Consider the following 14,568-nt stretch of genomic DNA (forward strand, 5'->3'; position numbering starts at 1 on the left):
CCCAGCAGCTACACTTGGTCTTTGGAAGGTGAGTGCAAGTCTCTCGGCTGAGAAGTCCTTCGTATGACTTCTAATCTCAGTGGGATTGAAGCGACAGCAAGGCCCAGCACACTGCTGGAAGGGACACCGGTTCTGGAGTCAGATCATCCTCACCTGGTACCCTGATCTACCACCTAACAGTTATGTGCCCTTGAGTCAAGTGTCCTTGACCTCCCCAAGCCTCAGTTTTCTTATGTAAAAAAAACGAATTGCCCATCCCACCATTGTGAGGAGCAGCTTAGTGCCCAGAGGAGTAAGAGCTGCGATCTGCACCTGACCATTGTCATGATTAACCTATGAGAAAGAAGAGCAGGATGGCACCACCACCGCCCCCTGCAGGGCGCCAGTACCCTCGGCTGTCTCGGATCTATTATAACATATTCCACATTCAGCTCCAGCTGGCGGATGACCAGACAGAGTCTTGCTCTGTTGCCCAGGCTGGAGTGCAGCGGCCCAGTTCTCGGCTCACTGCAACCTCTGCCTGCCGGGTTCAAGCAATTCTCCTGCCTCAGCCTCCCAAGTAGTTGGGACTACAGGCGCATGCCACCACAGCTAATTTTGTATTTTTAGTAGAGACGGGATTTCACCATGTTGGCCAGGCCTGGTCTCAAACTCTTGACCTCAAGTGATCTGCCTGCCTCGGCCTCCCAAAGTTCTGGGATTAAGGTGTGAGCCACTGCACCCAGCCAAAAACACAGACTTTAATGATGACCTCCATGTTCAATCTAATGGGTCTTTAGAATCCTATAAACCTTTTCTGTACCTCTCCTTGCAGATGCTACTGACCATCTCCTCCCTCTTGAAGCCACCTGCACCTTTGCTCCTAGGTATCCTAGCAGCCTTCTGAGCTCTCCTTCTCTTTCCTTCCCTTTCCTTCCCATCCGTCTTCCTGGTGGATGTCCTTCACCTACTCTCCTTGTCCATCAGGGTTCCCCAGGATTCTATCCTGGGCACCCTGACCTTCTCCTTTGAGCTCTTGCTTTTTGTTTTTGTTTTCATTGTTGTAGTTGTTATTGCTGTTGTTGTTTTGAGACAGGGTTCCACTCTGTTGCCCAGGCTGGAGTGCCATGGTGCAGTCACAGCTCACTGCAGCCTTGACCTTCCAGCCTCAAGTGATTCTTGCAATTCAGCCTTCAAGCAGCTGGGACCACAGATGCACACCACCATGGCCAGTTAATTCTAAACTTTTTTGTAAAGATGGGATCTTGCTATGTTACCCACGCTTGTCTCGAATGCTTAGGCTCAAGCGATCCTCCTGCCTTGGCCTCCCAAAGTGCTGGGATTACAGGCGTGAGCCACCACACCTGGCTCCTTTGAGCTCTTTTTAAGTGATTTCATCCACTGTCATGCTCTGCCAGTCCTGCAGCTGACACTGTTATCCCTGACCTTCAGTTTTACATCTCAGCTGTCTTCCAGGCATCCATTAATGGGGTGTCCATTTGAACTTTAGAATCAATATATCCAAAATTAAATGACTCATCTTCTCCTACACTCCCTGTCCACATATACATACCCACCCCTGAAAATGGCTTTCTCTTCCTCCTTATTGCCAATATCAATCAACGGAGTCACCACCTAGTCCATTCCCAGACCGGAAATCCAGCAATCATCTTTCCTATTCTTCTCCCACCATGTTTAATCCTTCCCCCGGTTCTTCCGATTTTCTCTCTCCAACATGCTCAGCCCATCCCTAACCCTGATTCAGAACCTCATGGTCTTTACCTGAAACACTGTGGCACAAAGAAGTTAAAATCCTTAGTGCCAAGTCCACCCCCCTCCAATCCCTGCCCGCTGACCTGACTCCTCATTCACTTTCTACCACACTCTCCCTCACGGTTCTAGTAAGACGGCATGTGGTTTCCCAAGATCAAAGAGCTGATTCATGCCCCTGTGCCCTTCCTCATGCCAAACCCTGTCCTGAAAGCACCCTTTCTGCCTGTCTCTGTGTGGTACCCTCTTACTCACTGTAGGGGCTCGGATGGTTTCCGGCCTCCCCCCGCTGCAAAGATGTGTCCACCTGGAACCTGAGAATGTGAGTTGATTTGGGAAAAGGGTCTTTACAGATGTAATTAAATTATGGATCTCAAGAAGAGATCATCCTGGCTTATCCAGGCAGTATAAATCCAACAGCAAGGGCCTGATAGGAGAAGAGAACGCGTGCATGCAAAAGGGAGAAGGTGAGTGAGGATGGAGGTGGAACGGGAGTCATGCTGCTGCAAACTGCAGAGCCCCAGGAGCCACCAGAAGCTGGAGAAGGCAAGGAGCAAAACCTCCCCTAAAGCCCTCAGAGGAAGCGCGGCTGTGCCACTGCCTCAGTTTTTTTGTTGTTGTTGTTGTTTTTTTTTTTTTTTTGAGACAGAGTCTCTCTCTTTCGCCCAGGCCGGACGGCAGTTGCGCTATCTTGGCTCACTGCAAGCTCTGCCTCCCGGGTTCACACCATTCTCCTGCCTCAGCCTCCTGAGTAGCTGGGATTACAGGCATCCGCCACTGCACCTGGCTAATTTTTTGTATTTTTAGAAGAGACGGGGTTTCACCGTGTTCGCCAAGATGGTTTCGATCTCCTGACCTCGTGATCTGCCTGCCTTGGCCTTTCAAAGTGCTGGGATTCCAGGCGTGAGCCACCGCGCCCGGCCTTCCTCAATTTTTGACTTGTGGCCTCCGAAACTGTGAGGGGAAATACATCTGCATTGTTTTCAGTCTCCAGGTTTGTGGTGATTTGTTACAGCAGCTCTAGGAAACTAATACTTTACTTCTTCAGGACTCAGTTCATGAAACACCTACGCCAGGAAGCCTTCCCTGGATCTTTCCATCATCACCCACCTCTTGCCAGCTTATACTAAGTTCCCTTCCTGTGTCTGCCTCACTCCATAAACTCCTGAAAAGCAGTGACTGCATTCTGCCCCCAAGGTAATATGGGATCCAGCACCGTTCCAGGATTTAGCAGGTGCACACCCAGATCAACGCATGAGCATCTCAGCCCCCGTGCCCCTCCTGGTCCAGGTGTGATACCAGGTACTTCACAGACACCGCTGCATTAAGTCATCTCAGCAAGCCTAGGAGGTGGGTGCCGTCATCGCTGCTTTACGGTTGCAGAAACAGGCTCAGCAACTTGCCGGAGACCATTCAGTGTATCATGTATATCATGACCTTTCAGTGTATTCATGTATATCCAGATCTCTCCATCCCAGGTCCTGGCCAGCATAAGCACGACATGTTCAAAAGCCCAGCGGCAATTAGAAAAAGAGGAGATATGGAAGGAGGGTGGGGAAAGACTGGATCTGGATGAGCGGGCTAGCTGTGAGACAGAGTCATTGTGCATGCGTGTGTGCATGTATGTAAACGGCAATGAGGGCCGTAGGTTAGTGCACTAAAGACAATCTAACTCATAATGCAGCATAAGTATCTTACAGCAGCAGCAATTCTGAGACTGGGGAGCAAGGGGTCCTGTGATGTAAGAGAGATGAGAAGGGACAAAGAACGAGATGCGGAAGGGAGAAAGGAGAAGAGGAAGAGGAGATGGATAGCTCTGCTCAAGTTTTGAAACAAAACATGTTTTCCTTTCACCTCACTCCTCCCCTTCCTCTTATCCATGCTCTGCCCTTTCTGGTGGCCTCAGGGTCTCAGGGCACAAATGCTATCTCAGCTTCTACTATGGCACTTCCCCCAGCACAGGAGGCTAAATAAGGACACCCCCAAAGGCATCCAGGTCCTAATTCCTGAAACTGGAGAATGTCACCCTACATGGCAAAAAAGGACTTTGTGGATATGAAGTTCGGGATCCTGAAATGGAGAGATTATCCTGGTGGGTTCTAAATGCAGACCGAAGCATTCTTCCAAGAGGGAGGTAGAAAGAGGTTTGAGGCACAGAAGACGAGAAGGCCGTGCCAGAGGCAGGGAATGGGGCGACGTGGCCACAAGCCAATGCATGCCCACAGCCAGGATGCCGAAGACGCAAGAAATGAATTCTCCTCTCAGCCCCCAAAGGGAGGTGGCCCTGCTGACACCCTGACTCCAGCCCAGGCCGCAGGTTCCAGACACTTCAAACTTCCAGACTGCGAGGGATACATTTCTGTTGCTTGAAGCCACCAAGTCTGTGCTCATCTGTTAGAGCAGCTGTAGGAAGCCAGATCTTCCAAACCTACCTTCATCCCAATCAAAACTTGTTTCCCATCGGCGTTCATCAGTTTGGTGTCAGGGAGGAACCAATCTCATTATGTCAGTTCACCCTACTGGGTGCTCCTTCCTGCTCCCAGAGCCAACTCAGTTTTTAAAGGAGGGGATTTGTAACTCCTCAAATCTCGAATTGGTTAGATTCATGTAAAAAAATGAAGTGAACTGAAACTGTAAGCAGGGGGTGCAATTTGAGGCTGGTGGACAAACAAACGAGGCACATTGGCCTGCTTAGGTGTAGGGATCCCCCTCAAAGGCTATCTCCTTAGAATGGCTCTTCTGCCCACACGTGGGGATCTGTAAGTGCAGAAAGCTCCACGTTTGCTCCCAGTGGCTCCAAGGCCACCCAGCCCAGTGCCTGGTGCACAGTAAACACTGAATTCTGGAGGGGAATGAATGACAGCAGCAGCAATCTCAGAGTGCCACAGAGGAGGGGCGGCATTCCCAGAGCAAGCCGTGGAGCAGCCCCCTGCTGGCACTGGCTGGTGGCGTGTCCAATGCCTGCAGCTTGACTCCTGCCCATAAAACGGAACCCCTTATTCGTGTAACTGCAATCTACATTTCTCCTAAACTTGAACCTTGTCCCCAGATTCCCCACATTTGATGCAGTTTACAATAATTTATTTTCAGCAACATGTACCTCAGTTTTCTGTGAAAATGAGCCCCAGAAAGTAGATGAAATCTTTCTGTGAAGTGCTGACTTCACCTCCCCGAGAGCCATAAAAGAATGCCCCTTAACACAGTCAGCCAGAGCTCTGCAGGGCGATGACTTCTGGATGGTTGCTCCAGTTAACACAGTCAAGAAATTGTAACTGTCAGCCCAAAGAAAAAAGGCAATGGCTGAGAATAATCAAAGCCCATAATGAACACAATTAATGGCACCTGCAACACGCTTTCTAAGTGATGTTAACATCAAAATATGGAAAGCAACACCTTCAGCTATTCTACCGCCTCTCTCGAAGTATTCTTTCTCAATCCTTATATATATGCTCCGTCCACTTACTGCTTTTATGTTTTTAGAGACAGAGTCTCACTTTGTGCAGTGGTGCAATCCTGGCTCATTGCAGCCTCCAATTCCTGGGCTCAAGTGATCCCCTCACCTCAGCCTCCTGAGTAGCTAGGACTACAGGCATGCACCACCACCATGCCAGGCTAATTTTTAAATTTTTTATACAAACAGGGTCTCACTATGTTGCCCAGGCTGGTCTCAAGCTCCTGGGCTCAAGCCCTCCTCCTGCCTCAGCCTCCCAAAGAGCTAGGATTACAGGTGCAGGCCACTGTTTGGCCCCGAGTGCCTTTTAAAGTCCAAAAATAGGCCAGGCGTAGTGGCTCACACCTGTAATCCCAGCACTTTGGGAGGCCGAGTCGGGTGGATCACCTGAGGTCAGGAGTTTGAGACCAGCGTGGCCAACATGGTGAAACCCCATCTCTACTAAAAATACAAAAATTACCTACGCTTGATGGTTTGTGCCTGTAATCCCAGCTACTCAAGAGGCTGAGGCAGGAGAATCGCTTGAACCCAGGATGCAGAGATTGCAGTGAGCCAAGATCATGCCAATGCACTCCAGCCTGGGCAACAATAATAAAACTCCATCTCAAAAAAGAGTCCAAAAATAAATTGTAAAATATGATCAGGTGAAAGATTGCCTACAGAATTTGCTCCAAAATTGATACCAAAATAATTCTTGAAGTCCCCATCCCAGTTTTCGTTCATTCAGCAAAACTATATTGAGGCCAGGCAAGATGGTTCGGGACTGTAATCCCAGCACTTTGGGAACCTGAGGTGGGAGGATTGCTTGAGGCCAGGAGTTTGAGATCAGACCCTGTCCATACAAAAAACAAAAAAAAAATAAAAATTAGCCAGCACAGTGGCATGCATTTATGGTCCTAGCTACTCAGGAGGCTGAGGCAGGAGGGTTGCTTCAGCCCAAGGGTTCAAGACTGCAGTAAGCTATGATCTCACCACTGCACTCCAGCCTGGGCGACAGAGCAAGACCCTGTCTCTAAAACAAAAAACAACAAAACAACCATTTTGAGCATCTACTACTTTCAAAGTCTGGAGAGACATGAAAGAAATAGATTGTTGCATATAGGAGTAGGTGGAAGTGCTGGAAATACCCTATGGAAATACCACTGTTTGAACAAGGAGCGCTTCACAGGAAGATTTTTCATCCGTGCAGTTAATTCCAGTTAGGTCAACCTGAAAGTTCCCTTCACCTCTGCTCCCCACTGTCCTGGGGCGGCCATTCCCACCTGGGATTTGCTCATCAGGTAGCCCGGTGCCTTCCAGCTTCAGCTACAGCAGTGCTTCTCAAACTCTGCGGTGCACACACCAACTGGGAGTGTCGTGCAAATGCAGGTTCTGATTCAGCGAGGTCGGGGGAGAGGCCTATGATTCTGCATTTCTAAGGAGCTCCTGGGTGGTGAGATTCTGCTGTTCTGAGGACCACGTTTCCAGTAGCAAAGAATTAGAGCACTTAGTTTTTACTTAGAACAAACCCAACTTCTGGAGGCATGAGATTCTAGTGGTGTGTGTGTAATGTTTCCAATACTTCTTCCAAAGGGTAGAGAAGGTGAAAGTACATGAATCATTTGATAGGTTGTGGTGCTGATGAGCGACTGTGGCTTCACTGCTGCTACCTTCACTGCCAGGTACTAAACCTAAAAAGAGCCCTGGAAAGCAAAGAACTAAGCTGCTTCAGAGACAAGAACAAAGGGGCTAAAAATGAAAGCCCTGGGAAATCACCTCGCATTGGATACAGGTTTCTCATGTCTCTGGGTTCCTTTCAGGTCTGAGGTTCAGCTAGCAGCAGACACCTTCAATGCGTGTCTTTGTGGTTAGAGAGATTGAAGTGCTCCCCAGGACCCCTCTCACTGCCACCTGACTGCACCAACAAGCATCTCCTGGCAGATTCTTCCTGGTGGCGTCACTGTTGGGTTGAGAATACTACAGATGACCAGAGAGAGCAGAGGAATTAGCGGTGCTGAGCAAGGAAACTCCAGAGAAGCTGCCAGCCCAACAGGATAGCCAATGCCACCCACGGCTGCTGCGACGGACATTGGGAGTGACTGCTGTGTGGAGACTGCTGTACCGGGACCATCGGTATGAATACTTTCTTCTTTCTTCAAGCCCACATTCGTAATAGGCAGGACCAAGTCCCTTTCTACTTGGAATTGCCAGCTTGGGCTCACTGTGGGTGCTCAGCATGTGCCATTACCCCTGGGACTCATGAGAGGTAGAAAAAGGGGTAAAGGGGGATAGACACGGCCGATGCCTCCTGACAATGATCACACACGCCACCGGCAGCAGGTGTCCCACAGAAGGGCTGCCAGCCCTAATCACAGGAATCTGACCAGATCCTCCTTCCCAGTGACAGGAGGAAGCCAGCCCTCCTCCTCAGCCCTGGAGGGGTTCACACAGCAAATCAACAAATGCTAAATGGGAGACTTCCGGCAGCCGCTGCCATTGGGCATCCCAGTCTCCTCGTGATGCCTCAGGGCCCTCGAGCGTGAAGTGGGGTGCTGGAGCCATGCTCTCGTGGGCCTTTCCAGAAGGAGCAGCCTGAGATCCCGCTCGCTTCATAACAGAGCCCAGGAGTTGGGCTCCCTCCAGGCCTCATCTTCCCAGCGCCTCAGAAGTCAGTAGGGCCAGCCATGCTGGTGTTCTCCCGCTCTCAGCCAGGGCTCCTCACGTTGGATGAAATCTCCAGTCCTGTTAATGTGTCTAGAAAGTCAACTTGTGCATTGGAGGCAGGGGTGGAGGGAGGGATTTGAAATTACCTGGAATTCTTTGTCTTAGTGCAATTTGTCTAAAGTTACTGTATTCTTTTCTTTCCATCCGTCCCCTGCCCCCAAGCCCACAAAACCTCAGTTTCTAAAAACTGGAAGCAAACACAAAATAAGCCATCTTTCAGTGTTTGCAATCTGCATGTCAAACCTATGGGGCCAAAGAAATAGTATTAAAAATAATGATAATAAACACAGTCGGCTTGTGATTGCTGTGTTTCCAGTAGAGGTCTTTAGATGCCAGGAGGCTGAACGCAGAGTAATATTTAATAAGCACTGTCTAATTTCCAGGCAGTCTTGCTTCCTAGCTTTCTTTTGATTTTGATTCTAATATTTGCATCCCTTGAGAACGGCTATGATGCTGAGGGGGTCCTGTGCTTAGTGTCCCTTTCAGCCTCACACACACTGGGAGTACACAGCTGGCCAGTAGCACTATGTGCTGTCACCTGGGTGCCCAAAGGCCCCCATTCATTTGCCTGATTTTGGTCAATTAAACAAACTTCAGGAGGAATTACTGTGGCTTTTTCAGGGAGTCTAGAGCTTTCTCCGGGATGAGGGCAAAAAATGAAATGAGTGGAAAAACCATCTAACAGTGCAAACTCCACGCTACCCTGTAAAACACAGAAGAGCCACCGCAGGAGAGATTTGCAGGCAAAATAAAACCACTAACTGCACGATCCAGTCTTCTTTTAGGTGCCTATTCTGTATTTACTTATTTCACTGGAGTGACCACCCGGTAACATAGTAGACACATTATTTCCATTTTACAGATGAGGAAACTGAGGGACAGTAGATTCAGGACGATGCCTCAAGTCTCACCCAGTTGGTGGGCGGTGGGGCTGGGATCTGAACAGGCTGGCTGGCTCCGGCGAACCTCGGCTCTTCCCTACTCTGCTCTTACTTTGCGTGGAAACTAGGTCAGGATCAGGGAACTCCTGATCATCACCCTGAGGAGGAGCAAAGAGAAGACAGCTGTGAGGCGCCCCACTCTGGGGCAGCGTGTGTGACCCAGGCCTTCGGACCCAGAAGGGAGAAAGGAAACACTTCCTTCCCTGTCCCGAAGCGGAGGGCATTCCAGGTTTCGCAGGTAGTGCTGCAGCCGCGGAAGGACCGGGCGAGGCTGCGCACCTGCGCCCAAGTCTCCACTCACCGGCCTTCGCTTGCCCCCTCACCCGCACGCGAGTACTTTTAGCCCTGGACAAGCCTTGAGCCCAGCGCCGAGACCAAACCCGGGAAATTGAACAGTGTGCATGGAATGAAATGTGGCCCGTGGAAGGTGCCTGCAGCTGGCGGTTAACACCGGCAGTAAGAGGATCAACGCCCGGGCCGCTGGCTTAAAAATGGGAGTGGGAGTGCGAAGTGTGCGCGCTCCCTTTTACCCATTCACGTTAGTTAATTTGGATGATAAGGGTTCGTGTTTAATCCCTTTGTGTGCGAGTGAATATCCCGAAATCGACAACCCCTGAGAGGGCACTCGCGGCTGGCAGAGCAACCTGGGAGGGTGCGGATCCTGTCCATTCTGGCGTGAGGCAGAGAAGAAACGTCGTGAGGAGACTGGAGGCAGGACCGAGAGGGACACCCTAGGGTGTGCGAGGTGCAGACTGAGCCCTCACACCTCCCAGGCCGCAGCAGGTGGGCCGATGGCTTCCCCGAGGCCTGGCACCCCAGGCCTGGCTCTGCGCCCTGAGGCTCCCAGGTCCCACCAGCGAGAGGAGGGCCGCCTACCCACCCCTGCCAAGGTCTAACGACCCCAAGGGGGACGCTGGGCCCTGCCATTTCGCTGCAGAGTAGAGAGAATTTAGGCAGGGTCGGGGGCAGGCAGAAAAGAAGAAAAAGCTGAGAAGCGGTCTCAGATGTTCCCAGATGGAGAAGATTAGAGAGGTGAGAGTTCGGTGGCTCTAGAAAGGGCCATAAAACAAAAACCATTTTTATCGTTTCAATCTGCAAGAAAGCTCACCCCCCACCCACACCCCACAAGCTCAGAGCCCCCAGAGTATAGGATCCGAGGCAGCAAGTGTGAGCGAGGCCCGTCCTGGGGCAGGAGGCCTCCGGCCGCGGGGCCAGGCTGCCCTCAGAGGCGCAGGCGGCCAAGAGAGTTCCCAGCCGCCGCCGCCCCCCTCCTTCCCCTTGGGCCCGTCCAGCAAATTTCCTCCCTCGTTTCTGTTCGTGCCTTCCCTCCCTCCTCCTTCCCCCGATATTTTCGCTTTCTAAAACCATAAAAAAGAGATCAACTTCCCAAACTTCACGGGGCCCTTTTCAGTGACAAATATTGATGCCCAAAGTGTCTGCGCTCTCCCGCCCCCAAACGTTAAGAAAAGACGCCCGCGAAAGGGAGACATAAAAAGTTAACAATGCTGTGAAAATATGTTTGCAGAAAATAGACAATCGTTGGATTAAACGTATTCAAGTATGAAATAATGCCTTTTTGTGTCAAAACTTGGGCGATGGGCGGGTACAAAAGTTCCCTGTGGCAGCTACTTGCTCCCTTTGTGAGCCGTGCGCTTTGGCGTCTCCACTTGGGCGCATTACTCAGAGCCCTCTAAGCGCGATTGTTTCTCCCTTTCTAATGACATTTACCGGATCAAAACATGCTGTTAATTCGATCAGAAGGCTTCACCCTCCCTGACAAAGCCACAATAATTTCTCCTGAAGTTTGTTAAATTGACCAAAATTAGGCAAATGAATAGGGGTCTGTAGGCGCCCCCTCTCGCAGGTGACGTTGCATAATGCTTGCCTGGGCCAGCTGCATTCCCCCTTTTCTTCTCGGCCCACTCTTCTCCGTGTTGCCCCCCAATCCTCCCACCCGCCCCTTCACACACAAACACACACACACACGCCCGCCAGTCTCTCCTCCCCCACCCTCTGGCATTATTAAAATTTAGCCCAATGAAACTATTCATACTTTTCAATGGACATTTTCCGTATAGGATAATAGGCTACAAATTGAGCCTCTTCCCCCCGCGAAGAGGGAGCCGGAGGGGGGGAGAAAAGAAAGCCAGCGACGTGGTCAGGGAGTAGGGGGGAGCGTCGCGTGCCAAACAGCGGCGGGAGGGGCGAGGCGAGGCGAGGCGGGAGCCTCGTGTGCCAGCCGCAGCCCCACACCTGCCGGGATGTCCGGACAAATAAAGCGGTGTAAACAAAAAGGGGGGAGAAGGACGTGTCACCAAGTCGTGTGAGAAAAGCCTGGGAACAAACGGGGCGCCTCCGTCTCCAAGAGCTCTCCCTTGAACCCGGCGGAACAGCCTATTAAAGGCTTACTTAATTACTTTAATGACTCTGGACAGGCTTTAAAACGCACTCGGTGCTGGGACGGCGGGCTTGCTGGGATTTGTAAACAGGCGATCGTGTGAGACTCAGCGGTGGGACTAAAAGAGGCGACACTGTTTTGTGAGGGTCCTCGCCCCCCGGTGCCCGCGGCCGCTGCGCCCCTGCGCTCCGCGCCCGCGACTGCTGCAGGCGCTCGCTCGCCCGCCGGCCCCAGTTTACCGCCTCCTTTTCCCGCCCGAGCTGTTGCCATGCAAATGTTATTCCTGGGCCGATCACGTGTCCTTTGAAGGGCCACGTGGATTAACAAAGCTGATCTGCCCCCAGCTCGCCCCCCTCGGCTGCTAATTTTTTTTTTTCTTAACTTCTTTAAAACTGATCTTGAATGCATACATCCTCCAAACGCAGCTCCCCTAATCCTATGGAATAATTCAACTCGTGAATGCACTTGGAGCCCTAGATGACCGCTTTATAAGGCAGCCCTCGCAGTTGGGAGGCTGCAGTCTACCTGGGACACTCGAGAAGGCACACGAGGCGGAAAAGTGGACGGGTGCCCCGCGCCACCGCCTCTCCCGAGGGCGCGTACTGACCAGGATGTCAGACAAGCTCAACGAACGCAAAGTGAGTCGGCTGAGCCCAAATGGCACTTGCGCCTTGGCGGTGGAGGCGTCTGACTCACCGACCCGCCACTTGGGTGGACCGATGGCAGGGAAGTGCCCGCACGGGACTTTGAGTGTGGAGGAATCTCGAGTGGTTTGGGAAGGGGGGTGGGATAGAGAGAGGAGGGTGCTCAACCAGGGAGAAGTCCATGCCCGGAGGCTGGTGGCCACCTCCGCAAAGGCCTGGGTAGGGTGGCTGGAAGGGGAGCGCGCCAGCGCGGGCGTCAGAGGGCAGAGCTCAACCGGCCCGAGCGTGGGGGGCCAGGAATCCCTTCCTAGGGCGAATCTGAGCAGTGTGCGCGGCTGGAGAGGCGGTTTGCATGCAGCTGCTAGAGCCGCGCCTTTGACGACTTCCCGGGCAAAGCCATCCTAAACGTACAACCCTCTGTTCGCAGAGAACCCCCGTTTCTCATAAAGTGATAGAAAAGCGGAGGAGGGACAGGATCAACCGCTGCTTGAACGAGCTGGGCAAGACAGTGCCCATGGCCCTGGCGAAGCAGGTAACGTTGGCGGCCTGGAGCCGGGTGCCAGGCGTTGGGAGGCCTCTGCGGCCACTCTGCGGAGACGCCCGAGCCTGCGGACACAGAGGACCTCACTTGCGGGCCCCTCCCGGGGGGGCCTGAGCGCAGGGCGAACCTCAGGAGGCTCTGGCGCACATCCGCAGCCGCGTCCGCTCGCTGGTCCTCTCCAGCGCCACAGTGCCCGCCCAGCAGGCGCTGGGCCGCTGCGAGGGGCCCTTCCTCCTTTTGCAGAGTTCCGGGAAGCTGGAGAAGGCGGAGATCCTCGAGATGACCGTTCAGTACCTGAGAGCACTGCACTCCGCTGATTTTCCCCGGGGAAGGGAAAAAGGTGGGCACAGGTTAGGGGATGGGACTCCTGGGCCAGGCGCCTGCGCCACCCACAGACCCTGGGGCTGGGAGGGTAGTGACTGAGCGTTCCCGAGAGCTCTACTAAGCTCCACTCTCCGGGAGGGCAGGGGTCCTGCGAAGTCGCCTCTCCCGGCCCGGCAACAGCAAGGCGGCGAGGGAGAGCTGGTTTCCAGGGAGGCTGGTTCCATCGCCTCCTCCTGGGTGGGGTGGGTGGGGTCAGGCTCTCAGGGAAAGGGGGCGTTTGCGCGTGCCTTGCCAGTCTCTAAGACTGCGCAGAGGAGAGGGCGGGCCTCAAATGGGAACTTTGGCCAGAAAATGTGGTGGGAGGTGCCCTGCACCCGCTTTGGGCTCGCGTAGCGAAGGGGCGCTCAGGATGTGTCCGTCCTATGGGCTTTCTCGTTCCTCCAGCAGAACTTCTAGCGGAGTTTGCAAACTACTTCCACTATGGCTACCACGAATGCATGAAGAACCTAGTGCATTACCTCACCACGGTGGAGCGGATGGAGACCAAGGACACCAAGTACGCGCGCATCCTCGCCTTCTTGCAGTCCAAGGCCCGCCTGGGCGCGGAGCCAGCCTTTCCGCCGCTGGGTTCGCTCCCGGAGCCGGATTTCTCCTATCAGCTGCACCCTGGGGGGCCCGAATTCGCCGGCCACAGCCCGGGCGAAGCCGCTGTGTTCCCGCAGGGCTCTGGTGCCGGGCCTTTCCCATGGCCGCCTGGCGCGGCCCGCAGCCCCGCGCTGCCCTACCTGCCCAGCGCGCCAGTGCCTCTTGCGAGCCCAGCGCAGCAGCACAGCCCGTTCCTGACGCCGGTGCAGGGCCTGGACCGGCATTACCTCAACCTGATCGGCCACGCGCACCCCAACGCCCTTAACCTGCACACGCCCCAGCACCCCCCGGTGCTCTGACGCCCACTCGCCCGCCAGATTTCTCCGCGCTTTGGGCGCTGTTTAGGAGAAATGCTGTATATATTGTACACATATTGTGTAAATATTGTACCCCAAAAAAACTGGGCGGGGGGAGGCAAAGAGCGAATGAGTCTTCTGAAGGATCTCCCCCTGGTAATAAACGTTTTCTGATAAAGACCCAAAGAGAGGGATTTATTTACTACCTTCTGCTCATTCGCAACCCATTCCCTCCGCGGTGCCCAGGGCGCAAGGCTGACAGGGTTCAAGGTAAAAGACCTCAGTAACTTGGGTTACTGAGGGGCTCGCTGCGGAGTCTGACAGAGGAGGACGTTAAATGGAGGTTCAGACAGATATTCTAGGCGTCGCTTAAGGGCGAGATTCGCGGCTCCCTGCACCCGCCCCGCGCGCCTCTTAAGCATTAGCCTCAGAGAAACAGGGGAGGCGAAGAACACTGCCCTTGGCTCTCAGGAAAATGCAAATTGAAGGACCTGCCCCAAACTGACTTAGGCGGACTGTTGCCAGCTGCGACCCCGGCGCCCTTCCTACCCGGAGCCAAGTGCCCGACGCGCGCGCACCGCACGCCCGCGGGTCTGGAATGTGGCGAAACCCGGGCCAGCGGGGCGCCTGGCTGAGTTTACAGAACTAAAAATCCTCTAAAAAATACCGGAACAAAGTACAGTTCTGAGTTGCGGATTAGAAACAACATCGTTGATGATAACTACTCAGAGCCAGAGGCTTCCGAGAAGCTGGCGTTGCCTTTTGCGCACAGAGCAGGCCAGCTTCGGGGACTCTGGGCGTCTCGGCGGGAGGTCGGCACCTGCCGGGTTGGGAGACACCCCTTCCCCACCACTTAGGGGATTGTTCCCTACCCGC

General features: G+C 53.3%; 1 protein-coding gene across 2 annotated transcripts; it reads left to right on the top strand.

Moving 5' to 3' along the window:
* Nucleotides 1-11,415: 11,415 nt before the first annotated feature.
* Nucleotides 11,416-13,878, top strand: HELT (helt bHLH transcription factor). 2 transcript variants are annotated; one of them, XM_032172448.2, is made up of 4 exons: nucleotides 11,416-11,880; nucleotides 12,314-12,418; nucleotides 12,671-12,767; nucleotides 13,196-13,878. In XM_032172448.2, the coding sequence occupies exons 1-4, from the start codon at nucleotides 11,854-11,856 to the stop codon at nucleotides 13,693-13,695; spliced, it is 729 nt and encodes a 242-aa protein (XP_032028339.1). In that variant the 5' UTR covers nucleotides 11,416-11,853; the 3' UTR covers nucleotides 13,696-13,878. The 2 variants fall into 2 exon arrangements, with proteins under 2 accessions (XP_032028339.1, XP_032028341.1); XM_032172450.2 differs by having other exon boundaries at nucleotides 13,199-13,878.
* Nucleotides 13,879-14,568: the final 690 nt, after the last annotated feature.

This window comes from Hylobates moloch, unplaced genomic scaffold (genome assembly GCF_009828535.3).
Source record: "Hylobates moloch isolate HMO894 unplaced genomic scaffold, HMol_V3 SCAFFOLD_3, whole genome shotgun sequence".
In the NCBI taxonomy this organism is placed as follows: Eukaryota; Metazoa; Chordata; class Mammalia; order Primates; family Hylobatidae; genus Hylobates; species Hylobates moloch.

Bases quoted from the DNA above. Each gene is read 5' to 3' on its own strand.
- HELT (XM_032172448.2), top strand. From the start codon at position 11,854: ATGTCAGACAAGCTCAACGAACGCAAA. The intron at 11,881-12,313 runs GTGAGTCGGCTG...CTCTGTTCGCAG, and splicing joins ACAAGCTCAACGAACGCAAA to AGAACCCCCGTTTCTCATAA. The intron at 12,768-13,195 runs GTGGGCACAGGT...TCGTTCCTCCAG, and splicing joins TCCCCGGGGAAGGGAAAAAG to CAGAACTTCTAGCGGAGTTT.